Source organism: Phyllostomus hastatus, unplaced genomic scaffold (assembly GCF_019186645.2).
Source record: "Phyllostomus hastatus isolate PE091 unplaced genomic scaffold, TTU_PhHast_1.1 phas_contig_86, whole genome shotgun sequence".
Classification (NCBI taxonomy): Eukaryota; Metazoa; Chordata; class Mammalia; order Chiroptera; family Phyllostomidae; genus Phyllostomus; species Phyllostomus hastatus.
The window spans coordinates 26,899,981-26,923,458 of NW_025333977.1; the positions used below are offsets into that span (position 1 = coordinate 26,899,981).

General features: G+C 36.6%; 1 protein-coding gene across 9 annotated transcripts in view; it reads right to left on the minus strand.

Moving 5' to 3' along the window:
• Positions 1-23,478, minus strand: part of TBL1XR1 (TBL1X receptor 1) — a 150,217-nt gene that overhangs the window by 8,314 nt on the left and 118,425 nt on the right. For all 9 annotated transcript variants that reach the window (XM_045850945.1, XM_045850946.1, XM_045850940.1 and 6 more), the window contains 11 exons: positions 22,687-22,832; positions 19,149-19,371; positions 18,344-18,476; positions 17,876-18,017; positions 15,258-15,321; positions 15,078-15,175; positions 13,790-13,850; positions 2,627-2,748; positions 2,413-2,487; positions 783-910; positions 6-171 (listed from right to left, as the gene is read on the minus strand). In XM_045850945.1, the coding sequence (XP_045706901.1) occupies positions 6-171; positions 783-910; positions 2,413-2,487; positions 2,627-2,748; positions 13,790-13,850; positions 15,078-15,175; positions 15,258-15,321; positions 17,876-18,017; positions 18,344-18,476; positions 19,149-19,371; positions 22,687-22,832 (1,358 nt within the window). The remainder of the gene's footprint in view (positions 1-5; positions 172-782; positions 911-2,412; positions 2,488-2,626; positions 2,749-13,789; positions 13,851-15,077; positions 15,176-15,257; positions 15,322-17,875; positions 18,018-18,343; positions 18,477-19,148; positions 19,372-22,686; positions 22,833-23,478) is intronic.

The window sequence follows — 23,478 nt, forward strand, 5'->3', positions numbered from 1 at the left end:
CATACCTGTGTGTTCCAGATGTGTACACATTTGTCAAAAGAACCACTTGCCAGATACCTGCCATCAGGACTGAAAGCTACACTGTACACAGGCTCTTGGTGTTTTGTCAAAGTATGGATGCAAATTCCTCGGTCTACATCCCATAATCTAACAGTAGAGTCAAAGGATGCACTGACAGGAAGAAGGAAAAGATATAATTTTATAAATAATGAAATAGTCCTAGGCCCACCCCTGATGTAAAATTTTCAACCATTCCTAAGAGCTAGCCACAAATTCCTTCTGAGCAGCGGACTGGACTGTTAGGAAGAAGGTGTTCTAGAAACAAACCCACACTGAGAAGAGGCAGCATCAGGACATCTCCAAGTCCTGAGTTGGAAAACATAAATGAGCTAACCCCCACTGTATTCCTTTGCCCTTTAAATAATTCCTTTTTATTGATCCATGGTTAAATAATTCCTTTATATTGATCCATGGTTTTGAATACAGTATTGACTATGTTTTTTAACTTTATAGCTTTTTATAATGTTGAAGAAAAATTTTATTGTACTGTGCCTCAATTACTGGAATAATCATAAGAAAATATCTGATATCTCTAGAACAAGAAAAAAACTCTATTATGACCTGAAATAATGAAACTCCATTTAAAAGCCCATTAAAAAAAATATTCCTTGTAAGATGGATACATTCCCACTTCATGGACTCTTCTGTAATTTTCTGTCACATTTATTGTAAGTTTCACTTGTATAAGACTAATAAAATAAAGAATAAAACACAAATATTACCTTGCTAACATAAGGTTGGCATTTGGATTATTTGTCCCTGGCCCTGTTGGACTCCACTTGATAGTATAAATTTCTTTATTATGTGCTTGCAAATCATGGACACAATTGTCTTGTTTCATACTCCATATCTAAGCAAAAAAAAATTTTTATATAATTATTTTTCCATACAAAAGGTATACTACCAATTCAAAATATAAGTGGTATAACCAAAACAATGTTTATAGAAATCAAGGGAATATCTGGAAAGAAATTAAAATGGAGAATATATTTAATATTTATTTTTTTTAAATGACAGTCCTTTCCAAATATTCACTATTGTGAGGCTTCAGGACTGAATAAACTGTAGTTCTAAGATTATTTTTAATAGCTTTAGGTGCTATAAACTAACATTCATAAAGCTCCTTGCATAACGTTTCTAAAATGTTTAAGGCATTGGTTTTTATGCTGTCCCTTAAATAGGGATCAACATTATAAATTGCAATTAGAATTTAAATCAAGAAATATTTTGCAAGAGAAAACAGATAAGCAACTTACAAATAAAGTAATGAGATTCATGTTGAAAACAAAACATAGGCAACCATAGTGAAAAGAAGCCAAGCAGGACTACATAAAACTAAAAAGCCTCTGCACAGCAAAGGATATCATCAATAAAGTAAAATAAAAAGGCTACCTACAAAATGGGAGAAAATATTTGCACAGCATATATCCAGTATAGGGCTAATTCCATGAAAATATAAGGAACTCCTCCTACAGCTCAACAGCAAAAAACTTACATTGCTAGAAAAGCATCTTTACCAGAATTGTTTACAAGAAAGCCCATGCTTGAGAAAAACCACCTAACTAAAGACAGAGCAGGTATTTAAGGAAAATAAGCTACCAGGTTACCAAGGTCACATTTAGTCTGTTCATGGAAGGAGGGAAAGCAGTTTTCCCTAATGATTATGCCAGCTCTAAAGGTCATCGTGTCTGCAGTCACCGGCATTGCAAAGTCAAGAATAAAATTATTTTCAGTGATTAGTGTATTGCAGGAAAGGGCTTCTTTAATTTTGGAGGTTAGTATTAGGTTGCTCTTTATATCACAATGTGTTTTCCCTCTAACTGTGGTATATGATGTGCAGAGGTGTTAGTTTTGCTTCTAGTCATACAACAAGAAAAATGTAAACTCATGTTGAGGTGTGGACACTGGCATGTCAATTAGGCTCACCCACCCAGTAAGTGATTCTCTGCTACCTTATTAGTTTCTGGGCAACAGTGACACACGTGAACACCACAGCAAAATCAAATGCATACAATGTACAGAATCTGAAAGTCATGAATGTTGCAGAGATGTTTGTAACTTATCAGTCAAATCTTCACATGTGCAAATACACTTATTGCACTGATATAAGACTTTCTAATAATGAGGACAGTTTCTAGGTATCATAATTCCCATCATGCAGCCATCCTTTTCAGGGAATTTATTTGCTATAGTCAAGCATTTGAAATACTTCACAAAAGAAAACATAAAAAACAAGGTTTAAGTACTCAACGAACTGTAAGAAGAGATATTTGAAACAGTGTTCAAACAGCCTGAGCAGCGACACCTCATGGAGATGTTCTCCATCCCACTTCTCCCCATTATCCAAATTACCTTCAAAGTCATGTCATCAGAACAGGAGGCCAGAAGATTGCCAGTTGGGTCCCATTTGATAGCATTTACTTCATTCTAAAAACAACAGTATTCACATTACAAGAGTAAATAGTCACATTTTCATTTGATGGACTTGGTTACTCATACTTCAAAACCACTCTGAAATGTTACTTATTCATCACAATCACTTTAAAGGCAAAAAAATGTTTCTCACCGTGTGTCCCTGGAATGTTTTAATAGGTCTGTCTTGTCCTAATTTACAGACATGAATGCACATGTCTGTACTACAGGAAGCGAAGGTGTTGTTGCTCTGCCAGTCGACATCCAGTGCCGGTGCTGCAAAGGAAAAAAGGCCAGGTCTGCATCCGTCCCACATGCACTGAAATCTGGGTCCCCTCATTTAAACCACAGCTGGATATTTTGTATGCTAATGGAAATATAACTCTGTACTTTTAAAAGTAGAGTTTTAAAGAACTCTATCTTAAAGTATCAAAACCATTAATAAAATTTCAGTTTAGTTGCCTCTATGTTAGACACAACCTAAGAGAAAATACACTCGCCTGGTAATGAGGAGGTTAGTTCCCAAGAGTGTGCTCTGTGAATTACTAGCACTGGATTTTTGGTTTCTCATTTGTAAATGATAAAATTAAACACGATGCTATACTTTTTATTTCTAAAATTCTTTTGAGTGTTCAATGAAAACAAAGCCTTGGTTTTGCCACTCCCTAACTACTTGTGGGCCCTAAGCAAGTCACTTAACTTCTCATGGTATTTTCCTCATCTAAAAAATGGGAATAAAATCTTTAAGCTTGTGAAAATCAAGTGAGATGATATGCATGGAAAGTACTTTGTAAATTATACGTTACACAAATATTACACTAAATGCATATCATTCCCAGTAGCTACTCAATAAATACTGTACACAATTCACAACACATCATCTTCTAAGAGATTCCCATCAAATACTTTTTAGACTCTATGTCACTGAATTTCAAACCTCTGAGGCTCAAAGAGTGGCTGACATTTAACACTTATTTTAGCTTTACTATGATTAAAGATTCCTTTCATTTTCCCCTGCTGCAAGGTGCAGACTCTATAATTAGTAACGCGATTAAGGTAACGATAGCCAGTAATCAGGGTAGGCAAGAGGAAAATACCAAAAACAATGGATTTAGAGCAGGAGTGGACACTCTAGGGCCCATGCCAAGAACAATTTTTGTATTTTAATTGGTTACAAAGGAAAAAAAATCAAAACTCTACATCTGATCAAAAGAAGACCCATGAATGTGAAAACCATACGAAGTTCAAATTTTGGTGTCCATATAGAAAGTTTTATTAAAACCCAGCCAAGCTCCTTAGGTTACATACTATCTGTGGTTGCTTTTGCATTACAAGGGCAGATCTGACTAGTTGCAACAGAGATTCTACAGCTTACAACGACTAAAAGTTATTTTCTGAACCTTTACAGAACAAGTTTACCACTTAGAGGAAAACAAAGAAAAACAGGAAGGTTTAAATTTAAGCTGTGTATCCTCATTATTAGAGATATAAAGCACTTAATAAAGGTCAGAAATGATGTCGATGGGAAGGGAAAAAACAAAGCCACTTTGTGTATTACTTACTACTGTAATACCTAATTACAGTAGTAAGTGGTGATGTTGAGACTAAACATATTATAAGTAGGTGTTTTGAGCACTGTTAGAATGATAAGCCAAAGAGTATGTCATGTGTGAAAGCTTGCAACTATGGAAAACAGCAGATATAAGAAAGAAAAAAGAAGAATTAAAGCATTATGACTCAAAGAAATATTTAATCAGGATTTTCAGAACTATAACAAGACATTTTTTTAAAAATAAAGAACAACAGGCAACAGTGAAACTGATTTCATTAACTGGCTAGAGACAAACCAGGAAAAACACTAAGATCCAGAGTACAGCTCAATGAAGCTAATGGTAGTATATGGCTAGACATTATTGAAGAACTAGTGTTGGGTAAATTTCCACAATGAAAAACCAGAAATCAGGACACTACCTGGATTGAGTCAGTAAAAAGGAAAAGTAATACTTACAAGATGGAAAAACACATGTTTAATAGAAACTTACTATGCAGGGGGTATGAAATATTAAATCCTCACCTCAAATAACCTCATAAAAAATACAGTGGCACATAAAAATATCGGCATAAGTATGTCTTTTGTACAAAAATTTCAAATTGTAAAAATCCCCACCAGATTTAAAAAAAAAAAAAAAGACATAATTTTAGAGCAGGCAAGCAAAGTGAACTGCGGTGACTATCACTGTCACAAGGCACGGCTACTCTGGGTGGTTCCGGTCCCCTCCCTCCCTGTAAAACTCTTCACCTCTGCTGTGTCCCAGCTTCTGAGTGCTTTGGGTGCTACGGACTCCCAGGAGCAAACTTCTTCAGAGAACCACCCTGCTCTGCTATCTACTATAGCAGATGTGGCTAGCACCCAATAGCTAGTGGTGCAAGAGGAAGAAGACCAGGTTAAAAAAACTAGCACCCATGGCTCAATATGAGAACAATTCTGAGTTGCAAACACACACTCTAGGGCTGCGTCTGGATCAGGCTGCAAATGGGCTGGGTTCACCAGAAACTCCTCCCTTCCATCCCATTTTGCTTCCCACAGCTCCTCACTTATTTCTCCTGGAAAGGTTCCCTTTAATAATTCATTTCACTCAAATGCCTGGCTCAAGATCTGCTTCTGAGAGAATCCAACTTAAACCAGCCAGTAAATAAAAATACAGACCAGCCCTGGCCTTGTGTTGATCCCCAGCCAAGGCACATACTGGGGGCTATGGGTTCGATCCCTGGTCAGGGCATGTGCAGGCGGAAACTGACTGATGTTTCCGTCTTCCTCCCTCTCTCTCTAATCAATAAACATATCCTCGGATGAGGATTAAAAAAAGTTAAACAAAAATACAGGCTAACCTTGATCTATGGGTGGACCCTGCTGCTGCCTGTGTGCATCACAACTTCCCAGAGCAACACAGGTGGGGGAACTGTCCTGTTCATCTGACACCTTGCTATCATCAGGCCCATTCCCTACTGCACTCTGTCCTCCTATGCTCTGCACCCAGCAAGCTGCCTCTCTCAAATTACATATTCCAGCCTCCTGTGCCTCAGGTTTCCAGAAGGGCTCACACACAGGAAGATACTGTCAAGAGCCCAAGGTCAAGAGAAAGAAAGAAGACAGGCAATTTTACTCCCATTTCTCCCTTTCAGTAGCTAGGTTTACTCCACGGCGCCTGTTCTTGCCAGATAGCCTCTCCTCTAAGGTTCCAATTCACATTGAGTATTTGGATCCTGCTGCCTTCTCTAAGTCTTAGGTTTCCGGCAGTTGTTAAACTCTGAGTCACCTCTTACTCCTGTTTTTCACTCTTTCAGCATCTCTGCAACTATTTCCTTGTATTAAATTCTCTCTCTTGGATTTCCTGGTTTAGGTTCTGCTCTTGAGCCTGGAATATGACGCAGTAGCTATTTATACTACACTTTCATTCTGACATTAAATATATTACTTAAGCTATTTCAAAAACAATTGTAACAAAATGTTCCTTAGATAAATAATTTGTTCAAGTGTTAAGAAAAAAAAAAAGAACTGAAAAATCAAATTAATTTAGAAGACAAAAGGTATTAATAAAGTGCTATAAAGAAGGCCAAGTATCTATAATGACACGCAAGAATATTAATTTCGTTCAGGGCTGTCTGCAAAATATTAGGTAGAAAATAGGAGGTACAGTTCCAACAAATAAACTGTTAGGTTCAAAACAAAACAGAAACAATCTGTGTAACCAAGTAAAGATAACTGGAGGAAGCCGGGGCAACATGAGTTACATGATTAATGTTTCTGCGATATGCCTGGCTCGTAAGATGCAAAGGTTATAAACTGCTGTAATTTAAGAATTCCTCCTTACTTTATATTTTGTCCTAAAATAAAATGCATCTAGGTAATACAAGTTCTTTAGGATAGAAATAGACCTCTGACATAAAACATACTTTTATGTAAGCAATATATTAGAGGTGTGATTGTTATTACTGGTCTCATTTTACTTATAAGAGTCTAAGAAAAGTTAATTTGCCCAGGGTTACACAAAGTTTTAAAATCCTGAAACTAAGATTCAAATTTCTGTGTCCTCCAACTTTGATTTATTTGTGTTAACCTCTGCGTCCTTGGTAAGTTAAAAAAAGTAATGAACAAACCTATGAGGACAGAGAAGAAAGGCATTCATTACTTGTTTATTTTTTTAAAAATAGTTTTATTCATATATAATTTACATACCATAAAATCCATCCATCTAAAGTATATAATTCAATGGCTTTTGACATATTACATTATAAATTTTAAAATATTGTGGTCATATGTCACATAAAATTTGTTATTTTTTAAAGGATTTCTAAGATTTTTATTTATTTTTAGAGAGAGAGGAAAAGAGGAAGAAAGAGAGGAAGAGAAACATCACTGTGTGGTTGCCTCTTGTGCATCCCCTCCTGGGGACCAGGCCTGCAACCCAGGCATGTGCCCTGACTGGGATTCAAATCAGCATCCCTTTGTTTCGCAAGCCAGCACTCGATCTACTGAGCCACACCAGCCAGGGTAAATTTGTCATTTTATTAAGTGTACAATTCAGTGGTATTAATTACATTCATAATGTTGTGCAACCATCACCACTATTTCCAAAACTTTTTCACCACTCCAATCTAGTACAGAAACTCTAACCATTAAGCAATAAGTCACCATTTCTCCCACTCCCAGCCTCTGCTAACCTCTAATCTTTACCTTTTGTCTCTATGAATTTGCTTATTGTAGTTGTTTTCTATAAGTAGAATATTTGTTCATTTGTGTCTAGGTTCCTTCATTTAGCATAAATGTGTACAAGGTTCACTGATAGTGCAGCATGTCTCAGAACTTCATTCCTTTTCAGGGCTGAATAATAATCCACTGTCCATAGAGACCACATTTTGTTTGTCCATCCATGTGTTGATGGACACTGGATTGTTTCCACCTTCTGGCTACTGTGAACAATGCTACTGTGAATACTAACATATAAGAATTTATTCAAGCCCCTGATTTCCATTCTTCTGGATGTATATCTGGGAGTAACGCTGCCAGGCCACATGGCAACTCTGTATTTAGCTTTCAGAGTAAGTGCCCTGCTGTTTTCCAGTGAATGTACCATTTACATGACCACTGGAAGAGTGTAAGGGGTCCTATCTCTCCACATCTTCATGAATGTTGTTATATTTGATAGTTGTCCTACTAAAGGGTATGAAGTGGTAACTCATTGTAACTCATCTGTAATCATGATGTATGCTTCATACAAGAGTGTGCACAGAAGAACATTAAGTACAGGAATTAAAATACAGTAATTTAAAAAACATAGTAGACTTCCATTTCTGGTCAAGATGGAGTGACAGGGACCTTATTTATCTCCTTCCCTAAACAACCAAAAAAATTACAGAATATATGAAATCATAATTCAAGACACTGGACATTAGGAGACAAAGGATTCGCCTCAGAAATTTCAGGAGAGAAGGGAAACCCAACAATCAATGTGCCTTCAGAATTGCCCAAGGTTACAAGGTGAGGGGGGGAAAAAAAAGTCCAGGCCTTGGCACAGGAAATAGCAAAATCCCTAGCCCAGGGGCGTCAAACTCATTTTTCACTGGGGGCCACATCAGCCTCTCGGTTGCCTTCAAAGGGCCGAATGTAATTTTGGGACTGTATAAATGTAACTACTCCTTAGCAGTTAAACAAGAGATCGCCAGATAGAAACAAGGTGCCAGGCTGGATAAAACAAGGTGGTAAGCCAGACTCACCGATTCAGCCCTCGGGCCCTGTGTTTGCCACCTGTGCCCTAGACAGACATCCATGAAATTTCTGAGTTGAACTGACAATGCTCAAAATCTGGGGAGACGAAGGCAACTAGAACGCCCAGGACGTTCTAGTACTGGAAAGGGGAGAGCTGTGCAGAGAGCTCTAAAGATCTGCAATGAGTCCTACTCACATATTCTGCTGAGTACTAATGAGCAGAAGTGTGTGTGAGGATACTAGCTGAGACCTGGGAATGAAAAATTTAAAAAAGATGCAAAAAAACAATGCCTGAAATGCAAGACTGGGAATAGTGCCTATATCTACCAGTCAGACTAGAAACCTCATGACTCATGGAATACTCATTAGAGTACACTTAAGGCTTTTGCCTCAGTGCTAGGAAAGAATCAGCCCTAAATTGAGTACTGTTTCACTGCCCTTTAACAAGCTTCTAAGCCATTTCTTGTGTTCCAGGTCAAGTTCATGAATATTTTTATAAGAATACAAAAATATCCAGCAACCAGCAAGGCAAAATTCAGAATATCTCACTTCCAATCAAAAGTAACAAGGCATGCAAATCTGCCGGAAAATATAGCCCAAATAAAGAAAAAAATCATGGTGGAATTAGCAAAGACATCAAAGCAACTGCAACTACAGTTAGCCATTGAATAGTGCAGACACTGACCCCCTCTTGTGCAATCAAACATCTGCGTGCAACCTTTGACTCTCCAAAAACTCAACTAAGAGTCATCTGTGGTATCTGGAGGGCATCATTCCAGAAACCCTGCAAATACTCAAAATCCCTGGATGTTCAAGTCCCTTACATAGAGTGGTGTAGGAAAATGCAGTTGGCCCTCTGCATCAAAGGGTGCATGCATCCATGAATGCAAAACCTAAAGATATGGATGGATGAATGTGTATTTACTGAAAAAAAATCTGCATATACATAGACCCATGCAGCTCAAACCCATGTTCTTCAAGGGTCAACTATAAATACCATATATTCAGGTAATTAAGTAGAGACACGAAAAATTTGTAAAAGACCTAAATCAACCTTTTAGAGATAAAAACTGAAATGTAAAATGAAAAATGCACTAGATAGGATAAACTGCAAATTTGACGTTACAGATGAAAAGTATTTTGTGGACTGGGAAACAGCACAGAAATAATCCAACATTTAAAAACAAAATAGAAAGACCGAAAAAGAACAAACAGAGCATCAGCAAATTGTAGGATGTCAAGCAGACTAATAAATATGTAATAAGAATCTCAGGTTGGGGGGGGTGAAAAAAAAGGTCAATTTTTTTACTTTAATTTACAGAAAACTATGAACCAATATATTTAATTAGTTCCGAGGACAACAAACATGAAGGAAACATTACCAAGGTATGATACTCAAATTTGCCAAAATGAGTGGTAAGAAGAAACTCTTAAAAAAAGAAACCAGGGAAAACAGGACAATCATGGACAGAGTAGTAAGGATAAAATGGTAGCAATTTCAAATAAAAAATAAAGTAAATAAAAAAAGAATGAAACATTTTCTTTAAAGTACTGAAAGAAACAAAACCCTATAAATCCCAGAATTATATACCCAACACAAATCTTTCAAAAATGACAGTGAGATAAAGATTTGTTCAGCTGTACAAAATCTAAAAGAATTCATCAGCATCAGATCTGCACTATACAAACTGTTAAAGTAGTTCAGGCAAAAAAGAAATGACAACAAATGGAAATGTGTATCTATGCAGAGGAATGAACTGTTAAAAATGGTAGCTATAGCAGTAAAACCTATTTAATGATTTAATCTCTTTTAAATATTACTTGAAGGTAGCTGGTACCTTTAATAAAGATGTGTACTATACATCCTAACGTAACCATTAAAATAAAAAAACTTGGCCTGGCTGGCAATAGCTCAGTGGATTGAGTGCGGGCTGCAAACCAGGCATCGCAGGTTCGATTCCCAGTCAGGGCACATGCCTAGGTTGCAGGCCATGGCCCCCAGCAACTGTATGTTGATGTTTCTCTCTCTCTTTCTCTCTCCCTTCCCTCTCTAAAAATAAATAAATAAAATCTTTAAAAAAAACCTTAAGTTATTAACCCACCAAAGGAGGGAAAATATAATCATAAAAATACTCAATCCAAAAGGAGGCATATTTCTATATCCAAGAGATATAGAAATGATTAATCTAAATATAATTACATCAATGATCACATTAAATGTAAATGTCCTAAATATTATCATTAAAAGACAAAGACTGACACTGAATAACAAGTAGTATATGTTGCCTGCATAAAATACACTTCAAATATAAAGACATCAATAGATTGAAAGTAAAAGGATGGGAAAATATGTACTATGCCAGTACTAACTAAAAGAAAACTGGGAGAACTATATTAATATCAGATAAATTAAATTTCAAGGAACAGAAAAAGGAAAAAAAAAGATGCTCATTAATAACATGATATAGGGGTCATTTCAACACGAGGATGTAACATCCCTAAATGTTCCCGTCTCTAATAACATTGTTTCAATATACATAAAGCAAAAACTGACAGAGCTTCAAAGGAAACAAAAATTGTTTCCAACTGTGTTGAAGATTTCAATACCCCTCTCTCAATGGACTGTATGAGTAGATGGAAAAATCAGTAGGGCTATAAAAGATCTGAAGAGCATCATCAAACAACTCGACCTAAATAACACTTACAGGAACAATTAGAAATCAGTATTACAAAGATATCTGGAAACTTCCCACATACTCAGAAATTAACACTCTTTTAAGATCAAAGAATAAATCAAAAGTGGAAAGTATTTTGAGATGTCACTAAGTACTTAAGTAGTTAGAGGTACATTTTTAGTACTACATTCCCATATCTGAAAAGCAGAAAAGTCTCAAAAACCAGTGACCTCAACCTCTAAAAGCATGACACATAAAGGAGTTAATAAATTATGGAATTCATCAACATTAATAACTTCTGATCTCCAAAGACACTGTCAAAACAATGCACAGACAAGCCACAGACTACAAGACAATATTTGTAAATATTTGATAAAAGGCTTACATCCAGAATACATAAGGAACTGGCAAAACTCAATAATAAGAAAAATAATTAAAGGGTCAAAAATTTAAACAGGTACTTCACCAAAGAAGACATAAAGATGGCAAGATGCTCAACATCATTAGTCATTAGGAAGTGCAAATTAAAACCGCAGTGAGATACTACTACACACACCTTAAATTGGCTACAATTAAAAAGACTGACCACATAAACAAAGTGCTGGCAATAATACAGAGAGACTGGAATATCCACTGCTGGTAAGAATGTAAACCACTTTGGAAAATGTACTGTGGAAAACAGTTTGGCAGTTTATTAACAAGTTGAACATACACCTAGCGTATGATCTACTCATTCCACTTCTATATATTCACACAGGAGAAATGAAAGCACAATTGTACATGAACATTGATAGTGGTTTTGTTTGTAATAAGCAAAAACCATAAACAACCCAAATATTCTTCAGTAGGTGATGAATAAACTGTGGTGCCTTTACACACTTACACACACACACACACACACACACACACACACAATGAAATACTACTCATCAATTGAAAACAAAATAATTACAAAAAAGAATACATACTGTGTGATTCTGTTAACATTATGTAAACCAATTATCAGTAGTTTGCCTGTGGATGGGGGTGAGGACTGCAAAGGGGAGGAGGAAACTTCTGAAGCCAACAGATTTACCACAATTCAATGTCTTGAATGTGATGGTGGATTCAATACTATATACATAGGTCAAAACACATCAAATTGTATAATTTAAATACATATTTAAATACATATATAAGGTGGCACAAAAGTGGGTTTACAGTTGTTCATATGGAAAATAATACAATAAAATAATGTAAGAATAAACTGTTTTGTGTACTCACAACTGTAAACCTACTTCTGTCCCATCCTGTAGTTTTTTGTTAATTATACCTGAATAAAGCTGTTCTAAAAACCGAAAGGCATGGCAAGAAAGATTGCTACAGGTAAAAAAGCTATGTAACTTGTGAGATGACTTGAACCCCATCTGCCTCATGAGGACATTGCCAGGACTGAACAGGACTGTGTGCATGAAGAGCTGCACCTCTAGCACACACGTGGCACACACCACACAGCAGCCACTGACAGTACCGCACACACACTTACATCAATATTCATGAAGAGCAGCACCTCTAGCACACACACGGCACACACCGCACACACACACTTACGTCAATATTCACGAAGGGCAGCACCTCTAGCACACACGCAGCACACACCACACACACACTTACGTCAATATTCAACCACTTCTAGGAAGCAGGAGAGACTTTTACATGAAATAGCTAGAGGCCTAACAGAATTTTATTTGGGTGAAGACTAGAAGCAAAGATGAACGAAAACTGATATGTAAATGCCTATTAATGTGGTAAGCTTTAATCAAGCTGAGTTTTTTTAACCTTATGCTTGCAAAATATATTACTCAGACAGTAAGAAAAATAGTTTTGTGCCTTGATTGTTTAGTTACACTAAATAGAGGCAGAAAAGCAAACTGCCAGAGCTGTAACTTTGTTTTTAAAAGTGGTGCTGTGCCACACTCTCTGTGAAAAAGATGTTACAAAGACTTGAAAATAACCATTTACTTTAGCCAGCCACCAAACGAAATCTCCAGACCAAAACCTTGAAAGAAGCAGTTAAATCAGATGGTATAATACTAAAACTACTGTCCTAGTAGTTATTAGGTAGGCCTCTCTTTCTAGTCTACTATCAGCTGCTGCCATCAGGAAACCCGCTGAAAGCAAGTACGAGGTTCTAGGCTGCGAAAGAGCACAGGCACTAAAAGGCACCCATCTCCCATCATTGGGTTGTGCGTCCTGGGGCATGCCTACACATCATGACTGAGGGAGCACACTGTTTTGTGGGTCAGACCTATCAACTTAAGTATCAAATTATTTCTTAAAGGAAAAATCCATCTATAGCACCAAAGTTTCAAGAACACTGGAAAAGCCTAACTTTTATTTGATCTACACATGTGGACTGATTTAGATATATCAATCCCAAATAAGAAATGTAACAATACCTAAATTTGTAGGAGCGTATACAGTATTTTGATATACATTACTTAGTCTTATCCTCATAACAGACAGATATTATTACCCTTCCTCTACAGGCAGAGAAAATGAGGCTCAGAAAGTTTAAGTGACTTGCTCAGTGCTAAAGCTTGTTAAGTGGGTTGAAACTGACATTCAAACCTTGACCTTCTGATTAAAAAATCTATGTCCTTACCATTAAATAATATGAACTAGGCCTCAAATTCTTTATTATGGTACATTTCACAGGAAACTTTTGATGATCCTTTAACAATAAGCCATCTGAAAGTCATGGAACATCACCACCTCAAAGAGCTAGTAACAAGATTGATATTTGATGCGTTGAGGTTTTAAATGATTTTATGCTGTTAAAGGTTTAGAGAAACAGATAAAAGTCCCAGTTCTTATGTACAGTGTACAGACTTACCTGAATGGAAAGGAAACTGCTGCTTGGCTTCACCAGTATGTGCATCCCAAATAATTGTTGTCTGGTGTTAAAAAGGAAAAAGGAAAATAATTGTTGTCTGGTGTTAAAAAGGAAAATACACCACTAAGAAGTTAAAAGGAATTTATGATAATGCAGAAGTTAGAGTCCTAAAAATGTTAAAATAATATGATGCCAGAGTGGATTTAATAGTTAACATTTACCTTTCCCAAACTGTGCAAATGAGGCAATACTCCACTTTCGGGGCTGGTGAGGAGGGTGGGGGTGGTAACAAGTAAGCAGTTTAATTCTTCCCTAATGGTTTTTCATCAGTAAACTTAGTTGAAATAACAATTATTGGTTTGTCTACAAAGCACCAAGATTGCTTTAAAAACGCCACAGTGATAGTGAACTTAAGTTTTTTATAGCCACTTAGCTGTAAGAAGAAAAATTCTTCATTAAGTAGTCAGCCAATTCTCAGTATTAAGATTTTTAAAGCTCACATTTACATATAAAGGCAGCTTGAATTTTGACAATATTTAAAACTGTCTTTTACATCAAAATATGACATATAAATCTGAATGGATATATTCACCCTTCCTTCCCACACTCCCTCATCACTGATTTTGTACTTCTGGGGACGTAAAGCACTGCGCAGCGCAGTGACTATTAACACGGTTTTGCCTTCCAATCCTGGCTGCCTTCACTGTTCTTTCCTTTTGACAACACACCCAGTTACCTACAAGCAAGTGTTTTCCTAGATTCAAATAATCCTAAACCTGGATTCATTTTAGGAGGTGTAGTAAGGGGATGACCTATGAAAACAAAGGAGAAAAAAAAGACCGTATTTCCAACCTATGCATATTTACCAGCTTAATTAGGTGAAAAAGCTGGAAAGATCCTGCACTTTTTACATTTTCAATTAAGCACCAGGAGTTCCGGCTAACAGACTGGCTCTAAGACTTCCCACGGAATCACTCCAGAGCCGCATTCACTGATGAGATAAACTAGGAACTTGAGAAGGGAGCAAAGAGCACGACATTCGTTATGGCACAAATGCCAGCACAATGAGGAGTGCAGCCACTCAAAGAATAAAAGGCATTCTGATGAGTAGGTTCAGGAATGAGCTGACAGAAAATCTAAGCAAGTATTTGTTACTACCACAAATTCATACTTGAATTTCCCAAATACGAATGTTTTATTGTTTACATAATGAGCAGCAAGCACATTACTTGAGATTATGTTCTGTAACACAGTAATCTTTACAGAACGTAGTTTAATGTTCTTTTACCTTGTCTACTCCAGCACTTAGGATGAAATTTCCTTTCTTGTTCCATTTTAATGCAAATATAGGGCCTTTATGCTGCCCCAAGGTGCTAGCAAGGTTACCTAATTTAAAAGAAAAATTAAAATTAATTCAAGCTTTGTAACTTAAACCAACAACAAATGAAAAGAAAAATGCTTCATTTACCATCTTTAGTCCATATTCTGGCAAACCCATCGTATGAACCAGTTGCTAGAAGTGTACCTTCACTCTGTCAGAGAAACACATTTCTTTCAATTATGCAATCCACAAATGGCACTTAACTTATTAAAATATTTTGTGTTTAAACGACATTCTCTGCTTCAAAACTTTCCAGTTTTGCCTATTTGGGAATGCCACCAAGGTCTATGAAACCCCCTTTACCACTGTGAAGCTAAAGTTCTGGCGGCACTTAGCCAGAGTGCAAGCCTGTGTCCTAACCTCAAAAATGGCAACGACTGCTCTGGAACAGAACCCACCTCACTCCCTGTGTGCTGAGGACACACACAGCTAAAGCTGGGAAAGGCTGGAAGTCTGGGAAGGACATCAAAATGATAACCTTTTAATAATTAAAGTGGTAACCTTTTAATAATTAAATAGAAGTAAAACAGCAAAATCTTCCAAAATATTTCATTATGACTATAAGCTATGACCCTCTTTAAACTTTTACTGTCTAAACAAAATGTGTTATATGATACAAATAATGCTGTTTCAGATGATCACTGAATCAGTTCTTAAATATCACTGAATGTTTCTTTCTAAATCTTTCCAAATAAAAATCCTGACCAGTGAAAAAAGCAACACAAGAAAAAGAGCCAAAAAAGAGAGCAGGTGACAGGAAAAAGATTGAGTACAATTGCCTGGAGTGACTTGACGGAGACGAGAAATCCATTCTGATTTTTCTAAGCTTGCCTTGCCTGGATGGATGGCACAGTGGAAGGGCAGATCTAACACTGTATGGACCTACATGTTATAGAGCATATTACACAAACTACTGCAAGGACGAGTACACCGTACTGAAGACACAGAATGAAATCCTGCCTTACCTAAGTACTTTCTGGCTGCTTTTTGTACGGGCACTGAAACCACTGTCCTTTTCAGACTGCTCAAGCCATTGAGCTGTACAGGTAAGTGACAAACAAATGCCAGTTCTGGGGGTTGTAGATTCCACCCTGCCAGGATCTAGACACCCTCTACAGTTCCACCTGAGGAAGCAGCAGCCATTGTGAAGCCAACCGCCAAAGCTTATTTCCAGACTCTGCACAGTGGGTGGTTCCTTTTAAACTAACAGTCCCCCCAAATGTTCTAGTTCATGGACCATTGAAGTTGGAAAAAAATACTTTAAACGCCCAATATGTCAGGCTCTTGCTTTAGGTGTGAAAAAGAAACATTAATTAAGGATAATGTTTTTGCCTTTTAGTGGAAAATTCAAGTACATTGTGAATAATATATTTTCAAAAAGTCCACATTTTAAAAATGTAATTTGCAGTTCAGAATCAGTAAGCTCAACAAATCAATGTTTACCATCCTTTTCAGTGAAAACTGTAAATTTCATTAAATTAACACAGTCTCTGAGCCCAATAGCTTAAGAATGCTATGAGGTTTTGACCTAATATAATAATAAGGTCCCATATTAAGATGACATTAGTACTGACCCTGCAACCAAACAGTACTGCAATGTGATAACCCTCTTTTCATTTTACAATGGTCACCTTTATAAGGAGGAGGGTAAATACATTACTGGGAATTTTAGAAGAGAATGATAAAACAAAACAAAGCAAAACAAAAAACGCTAGCTATGAGTTCTGGTGGAATTCAGAACTTTAGCCATAGTATTTGTTTTTAAACATAGCTCTCATTTCTTGGAATGCAATGTGGAAGATCCTTTGGAAAAACCCCACAAAAAAACTGTTAAGTAGAAGCTGTAGGAGGAAAGGATGTTCACTTGCTGAGGGAAGAATGGCCAATCCCTAAAATTCTTGAAATAGTCTAAAAAGGCTGCTTCCTGGAGGGAAAAAATGTACCTAAAGGAGCAGAAAGGTAAAAAATGGATACAAAGTTACAAGGAAGGAAAAGAGCAACATGGAACAAAGAAAAATATATAGGAATTTTAAAAATATGAAGTTTCTATATATTAATAATGGGAATGGAAAGAAACAAAGATATTAATCACATACTTGAAACTGAAGGGCTGAAGCTTTATCAACAATAAAAACAAACTTTCTAGTAAGTCAGAGTAGTCAAGTTATCCCTGAAGAATGTTAAATCATGTATTTACAAAATTACTATAAAGCTTGGCAGTAATCTAGACTATTGACCCCTAAATGGTAGCCGGCAATGAAGTTTTCATCAGATCATAGCCAACCGAGAAGAACAAGAGCGTGTTTTTATTATACAGATTTCTCTTATCCCCCTGCAAAGGACTTACTGGTTAAGAATTTCATATGTGCCTATTACTAATTTTCTTCTATTAGCTCATTTATGGAGGTACCATTATCACAGTCAATATCCATGTAAAATGAAGCACAGGGTGGTCGACCACCAATTTTACGAAGGTTCTGCTGTTAGATAAAGAAAAGCTGAAGGCTGAACCTTAGTCTGACTATTCAAGAGCCAATCTTTGTTTTTAACACCACACTTGGGAATGAAGACTTCTTGTTTGTTGTCCTCATTAGTTAGTGAAACCCAAAACCAGCTGAACAAAGGGACGAATGCTGCCACTAGTCTAAGGCTCGGAGAATTATATTAGTAAAGAAACCCACCATGGACAATGGAGTGATACTCACATTCCAATCTAGAGAGGTCACGTCCTTGTTGCTCGGGACGTCCTGCCCTCCTTCTCGTATACAATGTCTAAGTACTAGCTGCGTGGAGCCGCTGGTGCTATTTTCACTAAGGTTCCATATTCTTGCTGTCGAGTCTCCAGACCTACAAAGGATGCAATACATTTTAAATCCTCATAATATCTATATTTATATCCTAATATTAATAAGGCAAAACAAAGAAGAGTATCAAAATTTCCACATCCAGTATTTTTTTTCTGTTGCCATTTTGAGGTCCCCAAGCACATTTGAAGCAGTAAGTTGAATGAAAACTTCTAAGATTATTTTATAAAGGAATGAAGATTTACAGAGGCAAAATGACCACTAACAAGCAACAGAAACCTGAAAACACAAATAACGTATTTATAAAATACAACAGGTGCAGCCAGAGATTTTTAAACATTCACTTTGTTTTCACTTTGGCAAACATACCCTGACGCCAAGAGGTCGCTAACGGGGTTCCAGGCACAGATGAACACTTCAGACTCATGGCCCCGCAGCACAACTGCCTTGTTAGGAGGGATTTCAACGTCCCCATCCACTTCCATCATATCAGTGTGGTTGTCTGCAGCACAGGAAACGAGTGGAAAATCCCAGTTAGGTAACATCACAACATGCTGGTAAAAATACTTTATAATATACAGTGTAACTTGAACACATGGTACTTATCACATGGAAAATAACTTCTTATTTTCAGTTAAGTATGACCATACTATTTTCAAAAGATATGTCTATCTATTTAATTGTGTGTTTAGACCTGGGGGGTGAGGGTAGAGAAATGCAAAAGGTTAGACCCACAAAATGTACCTAAAATGACAAAACATTTTGAACTGAATACAACCCAGGCCAACACTATTCCGAGTTCCCGCCAGCAGGGGTTGCTGATACCATTCATATAACACGAGAACTGCCTTTGTATCTCCATGTCAGGAGCTTCATTGTATTTGTTACCGACTAGTATTACAAGTTTTATTTAAAAAACAAATGCAGATACAAAATTCATTTAACCACAGAAAAACGGTTTCTAAATATTTTTAAAAACAAAATAAAATCCACAAATGTAAACCTGGCTTTTTGAATCTTTAGGAATAAAAATCCAAACTGTGTGATATGAGTTAAGGGAACAAGTTGGCATAAATGATAGAGATGATGTCATTTTGGCTTAGAAGAGGCGACATCCCTATAAAGCAAAACATTTCTCCTAAAAGTAATTTTTAAAAATTCTATCTCTGCTCACTTGCTATAGTATGTGCTCCATTCTCCTCTCCATTTGCTGTGTTTTCTCCATTTTTTGCAGATCCTTGTTGGTTTGTGGCAGCTGCGGCAGCTGCAGCAGCTGCTGCTTGTTGCTGTGCAAGCTTATCTCTGTAAGCTTGTTGTCTTGTTTGTACTACATCAGGCATTACGGCATCTATCAGTGACAGAGACTCTATTGGTCGACCATCAAACAAGGTACCATCCTGGATTTGGAAAATTGTGAGAGAAGTCAAAGGTAACACATTTAGGGTAATATGCATTCATACAAGTCAACAACAGAAGTAAAAAGCTTCATTCCAAGGCAAAGTACTTTTAGATAAATTTCTGAATACATGTAAGAAAGAAAGGAGTCAGAGGAAAGAAAAGAAAAACTTCAAGAAGCAACTGCAAATAGCTGTTTAATTTTTCCTCCTAACCTGGTTCTTATTGTTATATGTTTCACAGATAAAGCCGACACATTGAAAGAAATAACAAGCAGACCCAGATACAGAAAGATTTATTAATTAATATATGCCAAGATTCTGTCAAAATCAATGGCCAATATGAAATCGTTCATACAGTAAAAGATTTGGAAATACTTCTCTAAAACTAAAAACATTTAAATAATTTTGTTGGACTCCAAAGTTTCCTGTGATTTGATGAAAATACCAAAACAGGGAAGACCTCAGACACTACGCTGTACGTTTCATTTTACTAATGTTGGAAGGCAAGCACGGAAAGGTTAAAGCCTTGCTGAAGGAACCCACCCTGTCAACAGGGCTGGCATCTCATAACCAGTGCTACTCAGAGTGTGACCCAAGGACCACTACCATCTGGTAACCTGTTAGAAATGTAGGTTCAAAGAATCAGCATCTCTGAAGGGCTTATGAAGTATGTTTCAACAAGCTCTCTGGGTGTTTACGTGCACTAACATTTGAGAAGCACCATCTTAAATCACAGGCGGGTGCTCTTTAATTTTATGGACTTCCTTAAATTTTTTAAAGCTCCTCTCATGGATGTTAGAAAGTTCATAATTAATAAAGGCTCTCCAGCAAGCATGAGAGGAGACACAAACACAGCACAGAACAAGTCAGAGATATTGGGTTGGCCAAAAAGTCCTTTTAGTTTTATTCCTAAAATAAAAGACACATTTTTAATTCTCACCAATAAATTCATTGATTGGGGTATTTTGAGTCTGTCAGCTATCTCCTGCTATTGGAATCTAGTGGGTAGAGGCCAGGGGTGCTGCTAAGCATCTTCCAATGCATACGAAGTCCGTCATGAATGGTTTACGCAACATCCATGTAACCTGGCAGCCAAGGAGAGTGGACTGGAATGCATATGTATGAACAACGATGACTTCACCATACTAATTGGGGGGCTGTAGATGCTGTTGAGTGAGCATTGTGTACTGTGTAGCTGTCGCATTCAAAATGACTGAGCAAGTACAGCAACAAGCTTGTATCAAATTTCACATTAAGCTTGAACATTCCTCTGCAGGAACTATTTGGAAGATTCAGAAGGCCAACTGGTGATTGGCAGCTTCATCTCAACAGGTCCACTCATGTATCACGTCTCATGTAGAGTTTTTTAGCCAAACATCAAATCACCCAGATGACGCAGCCCCCCTATAGCCCAGATCTGGCGCCTGTGACTTCTGGCTTTTTCTAAAACTAAAATCACCTTTGAAAGGAAAGAGATTTCAACCTTCAAGGAGATTCAGGAAAATATGATGGGGCAGCTGATGGAGACTGGGAGAACTGTGTGAGGTCCCAAGGTACCTACTCTGAGGGGGACTGAGGTATCATTGTCCTATGTACAGTGTTTCTTTTTATCTTCTTCAATGAATGTCTCTATGTTTCATATTACATGGCTAGATACCTTCTGGACAGAACTCATTAAGATAGCCCCACAGCAAAGAATTGTTTAGTTAAAATGTCATCAGTACCAAGATTTTTCACAAACTGCTTTTGACAATTTTTATCAGTCACAGCACCTTCTCCAGACACTGTACAAATCTTCTTTTGAGTTTCAGTTGCATTTTTACCTTCCTCAAAATAATTAAGCATAATACACCAAAAATGTTGTGACTCTTCTTTCATCTTCAATATTAAAATGGCTACACAAAAATTTACCAATTTTGATAAGTTTTTTTAAATGCACACTGATATGAGACCTGTCACAATACAATCTAATGAAATTGTTTCAAATGAAGTTAAAGACAACTAAACACTACTTGAGTCATTGTTCAGAAAAAACTAGAGAAACCTTTTGGCCAACTCAACAGACACAGCACAAATTAGCTAACAATATGCACATTCTGGTGAAGCCTGCCTCATGTAGGTTGACGAACAGGCGCTACTGTCAATCTGCGGTGCTGTGATGGGTGCTCTGAGTTGCAGAGACATACCACACCTTTTTAAGTTGCTGTTGTAATGGAGTATTTGAGGGGCAGGTGAAAGCATTTCAAATTGTAACTTAAAAATATTAAAACCAACACAGATGCACTGTGGACTACTATACTGAACCTACAAAAAGTTTTTCAGATAAAATGAGACTTCATCTCTGACCACTGGTGGAAACTTTATCACCCTCTGTAAGGGATACTTTTGGGAGTTAAGTACTGAGACAGTGAGGACACATTTCATTTAGTATTAGCAGATTTTTCAGTGACCAAGATGAGGAAACATAGCTAATAAAATCAATTTTAGTATACATGTAATCATAGTAATAAATACTGATATGGAAGCCATGGATGCTTCAGTTTTATAAATATATAAAAATACTTATGAAAGTATTTTTTCACAGTATGTATTTGTGAAAGGGAAGGGGGACATGTTAATCTCTGAAATGAAAATAAGGTAAAAGCTACACATATCATTAATCCTGACCATGTGAAAATTTTCAGCTAGTGCCGGGTCTGTGAACCTTTTCTGTGAAAGACCAGACAGTGAATATTTTAGGTTTTGCAGGCTGTAAGTTTTGTCACCACTGCTCAATTCTGCCACAGTAACACAAAATCAGCCAGACAACTATGTCAATGAATGAGCACGAGTATGTTCCAACCAAATTTCACAAAAACAAACAGCAGTCTGGATCTGGTTCATGGGACATAGCTGGCTGACTCCTGAGTATAACTACCAATATATGGACCTTAAATAGGCAATAGTATCAAGAATTAGCTTTAATTATGAATTGCCTTCCAAATCAGGTATAACCAAATAAAATCTGAGATTTTCTGATTTTTTAGACCATCAATTATGGGTTTAGCATTCCACAGCACCATGCTGTTGTTTCAAAGAAAATTGCTCATTACTGTTCACTTATAAAACCATTTAAAGTGAAATAAGCTACAGATAACGACCCTTACAGTTGGCAGCCAATGTAATCTGCCTGTGGGACCCAACCGTTACATTAAGAACGCCACCCTTCACTGTGTTAGTTCAGAGAAGCTGAAGTCAGATAATGAATGAGCAAACAAGATATCAGATTTAAGAATATATTTAAAACTAAGAATATTTGAAATAAGTATTCCTTACCTCATTAATACTAACTTCTGCCTCTACATACTGCAGACCTTTCTGGATTATAGAAATCAACGCAGCAGGTGGGACGAGGGCACCATTTATGTTTGATTGACTAATATGGCTTTCTATACCAAAGGTAAATGCTGAATGAGAAAATCCTAAAAGCAAAAGAAAAGGTGTTTAAGAAGTTATTCTCCTAGTGGCAACATGCTATAAGACACAAATGAAAAACCTCTGTAATCTTTCAAAATCTCACACTACCCATTTGAAATCCCAAGCTGTTACCTAAGTTCAAATATATGTTTTTAAACAAAATATTAAAATTCAAACATGTTAGTCTTTATGTATTTTCCTTTGCAATTTAATTATATAAGGTCCTATTTTAAATTTCTAGTACACAGAAAATTTAGCAGCGGCATATCATTTCCTCAACAAATAGTGTCAATCTTTAAAGTTGGGAAAAAAGCATTTGGAAATCATGTGACTCAACTGCTTCACTCAAGATAATTTAGGCCAAGATAAATTAAGTGACATTTAATATTTTTCTAGTATATTTAAATCTCTGCATACAAACTGTCCAATGCTTTGTAAACTCAATCTTTTGCAGGTTTTTAAAGACTACTTGGGAAATAAAAAGCAAACTAAAACTAATTTAAGAAATAAAAACTGAAATTTAATAATGAAAAATAAGTTTGCTCCAAACCTGGTGTATGAATTAAGTGCTAAAAAAATTACTAATTCTTTGCCACTTAGTAATAAACCACCTAAATAAAAGCTTTAGAAAACGAGATAGCAAGTGAAAAT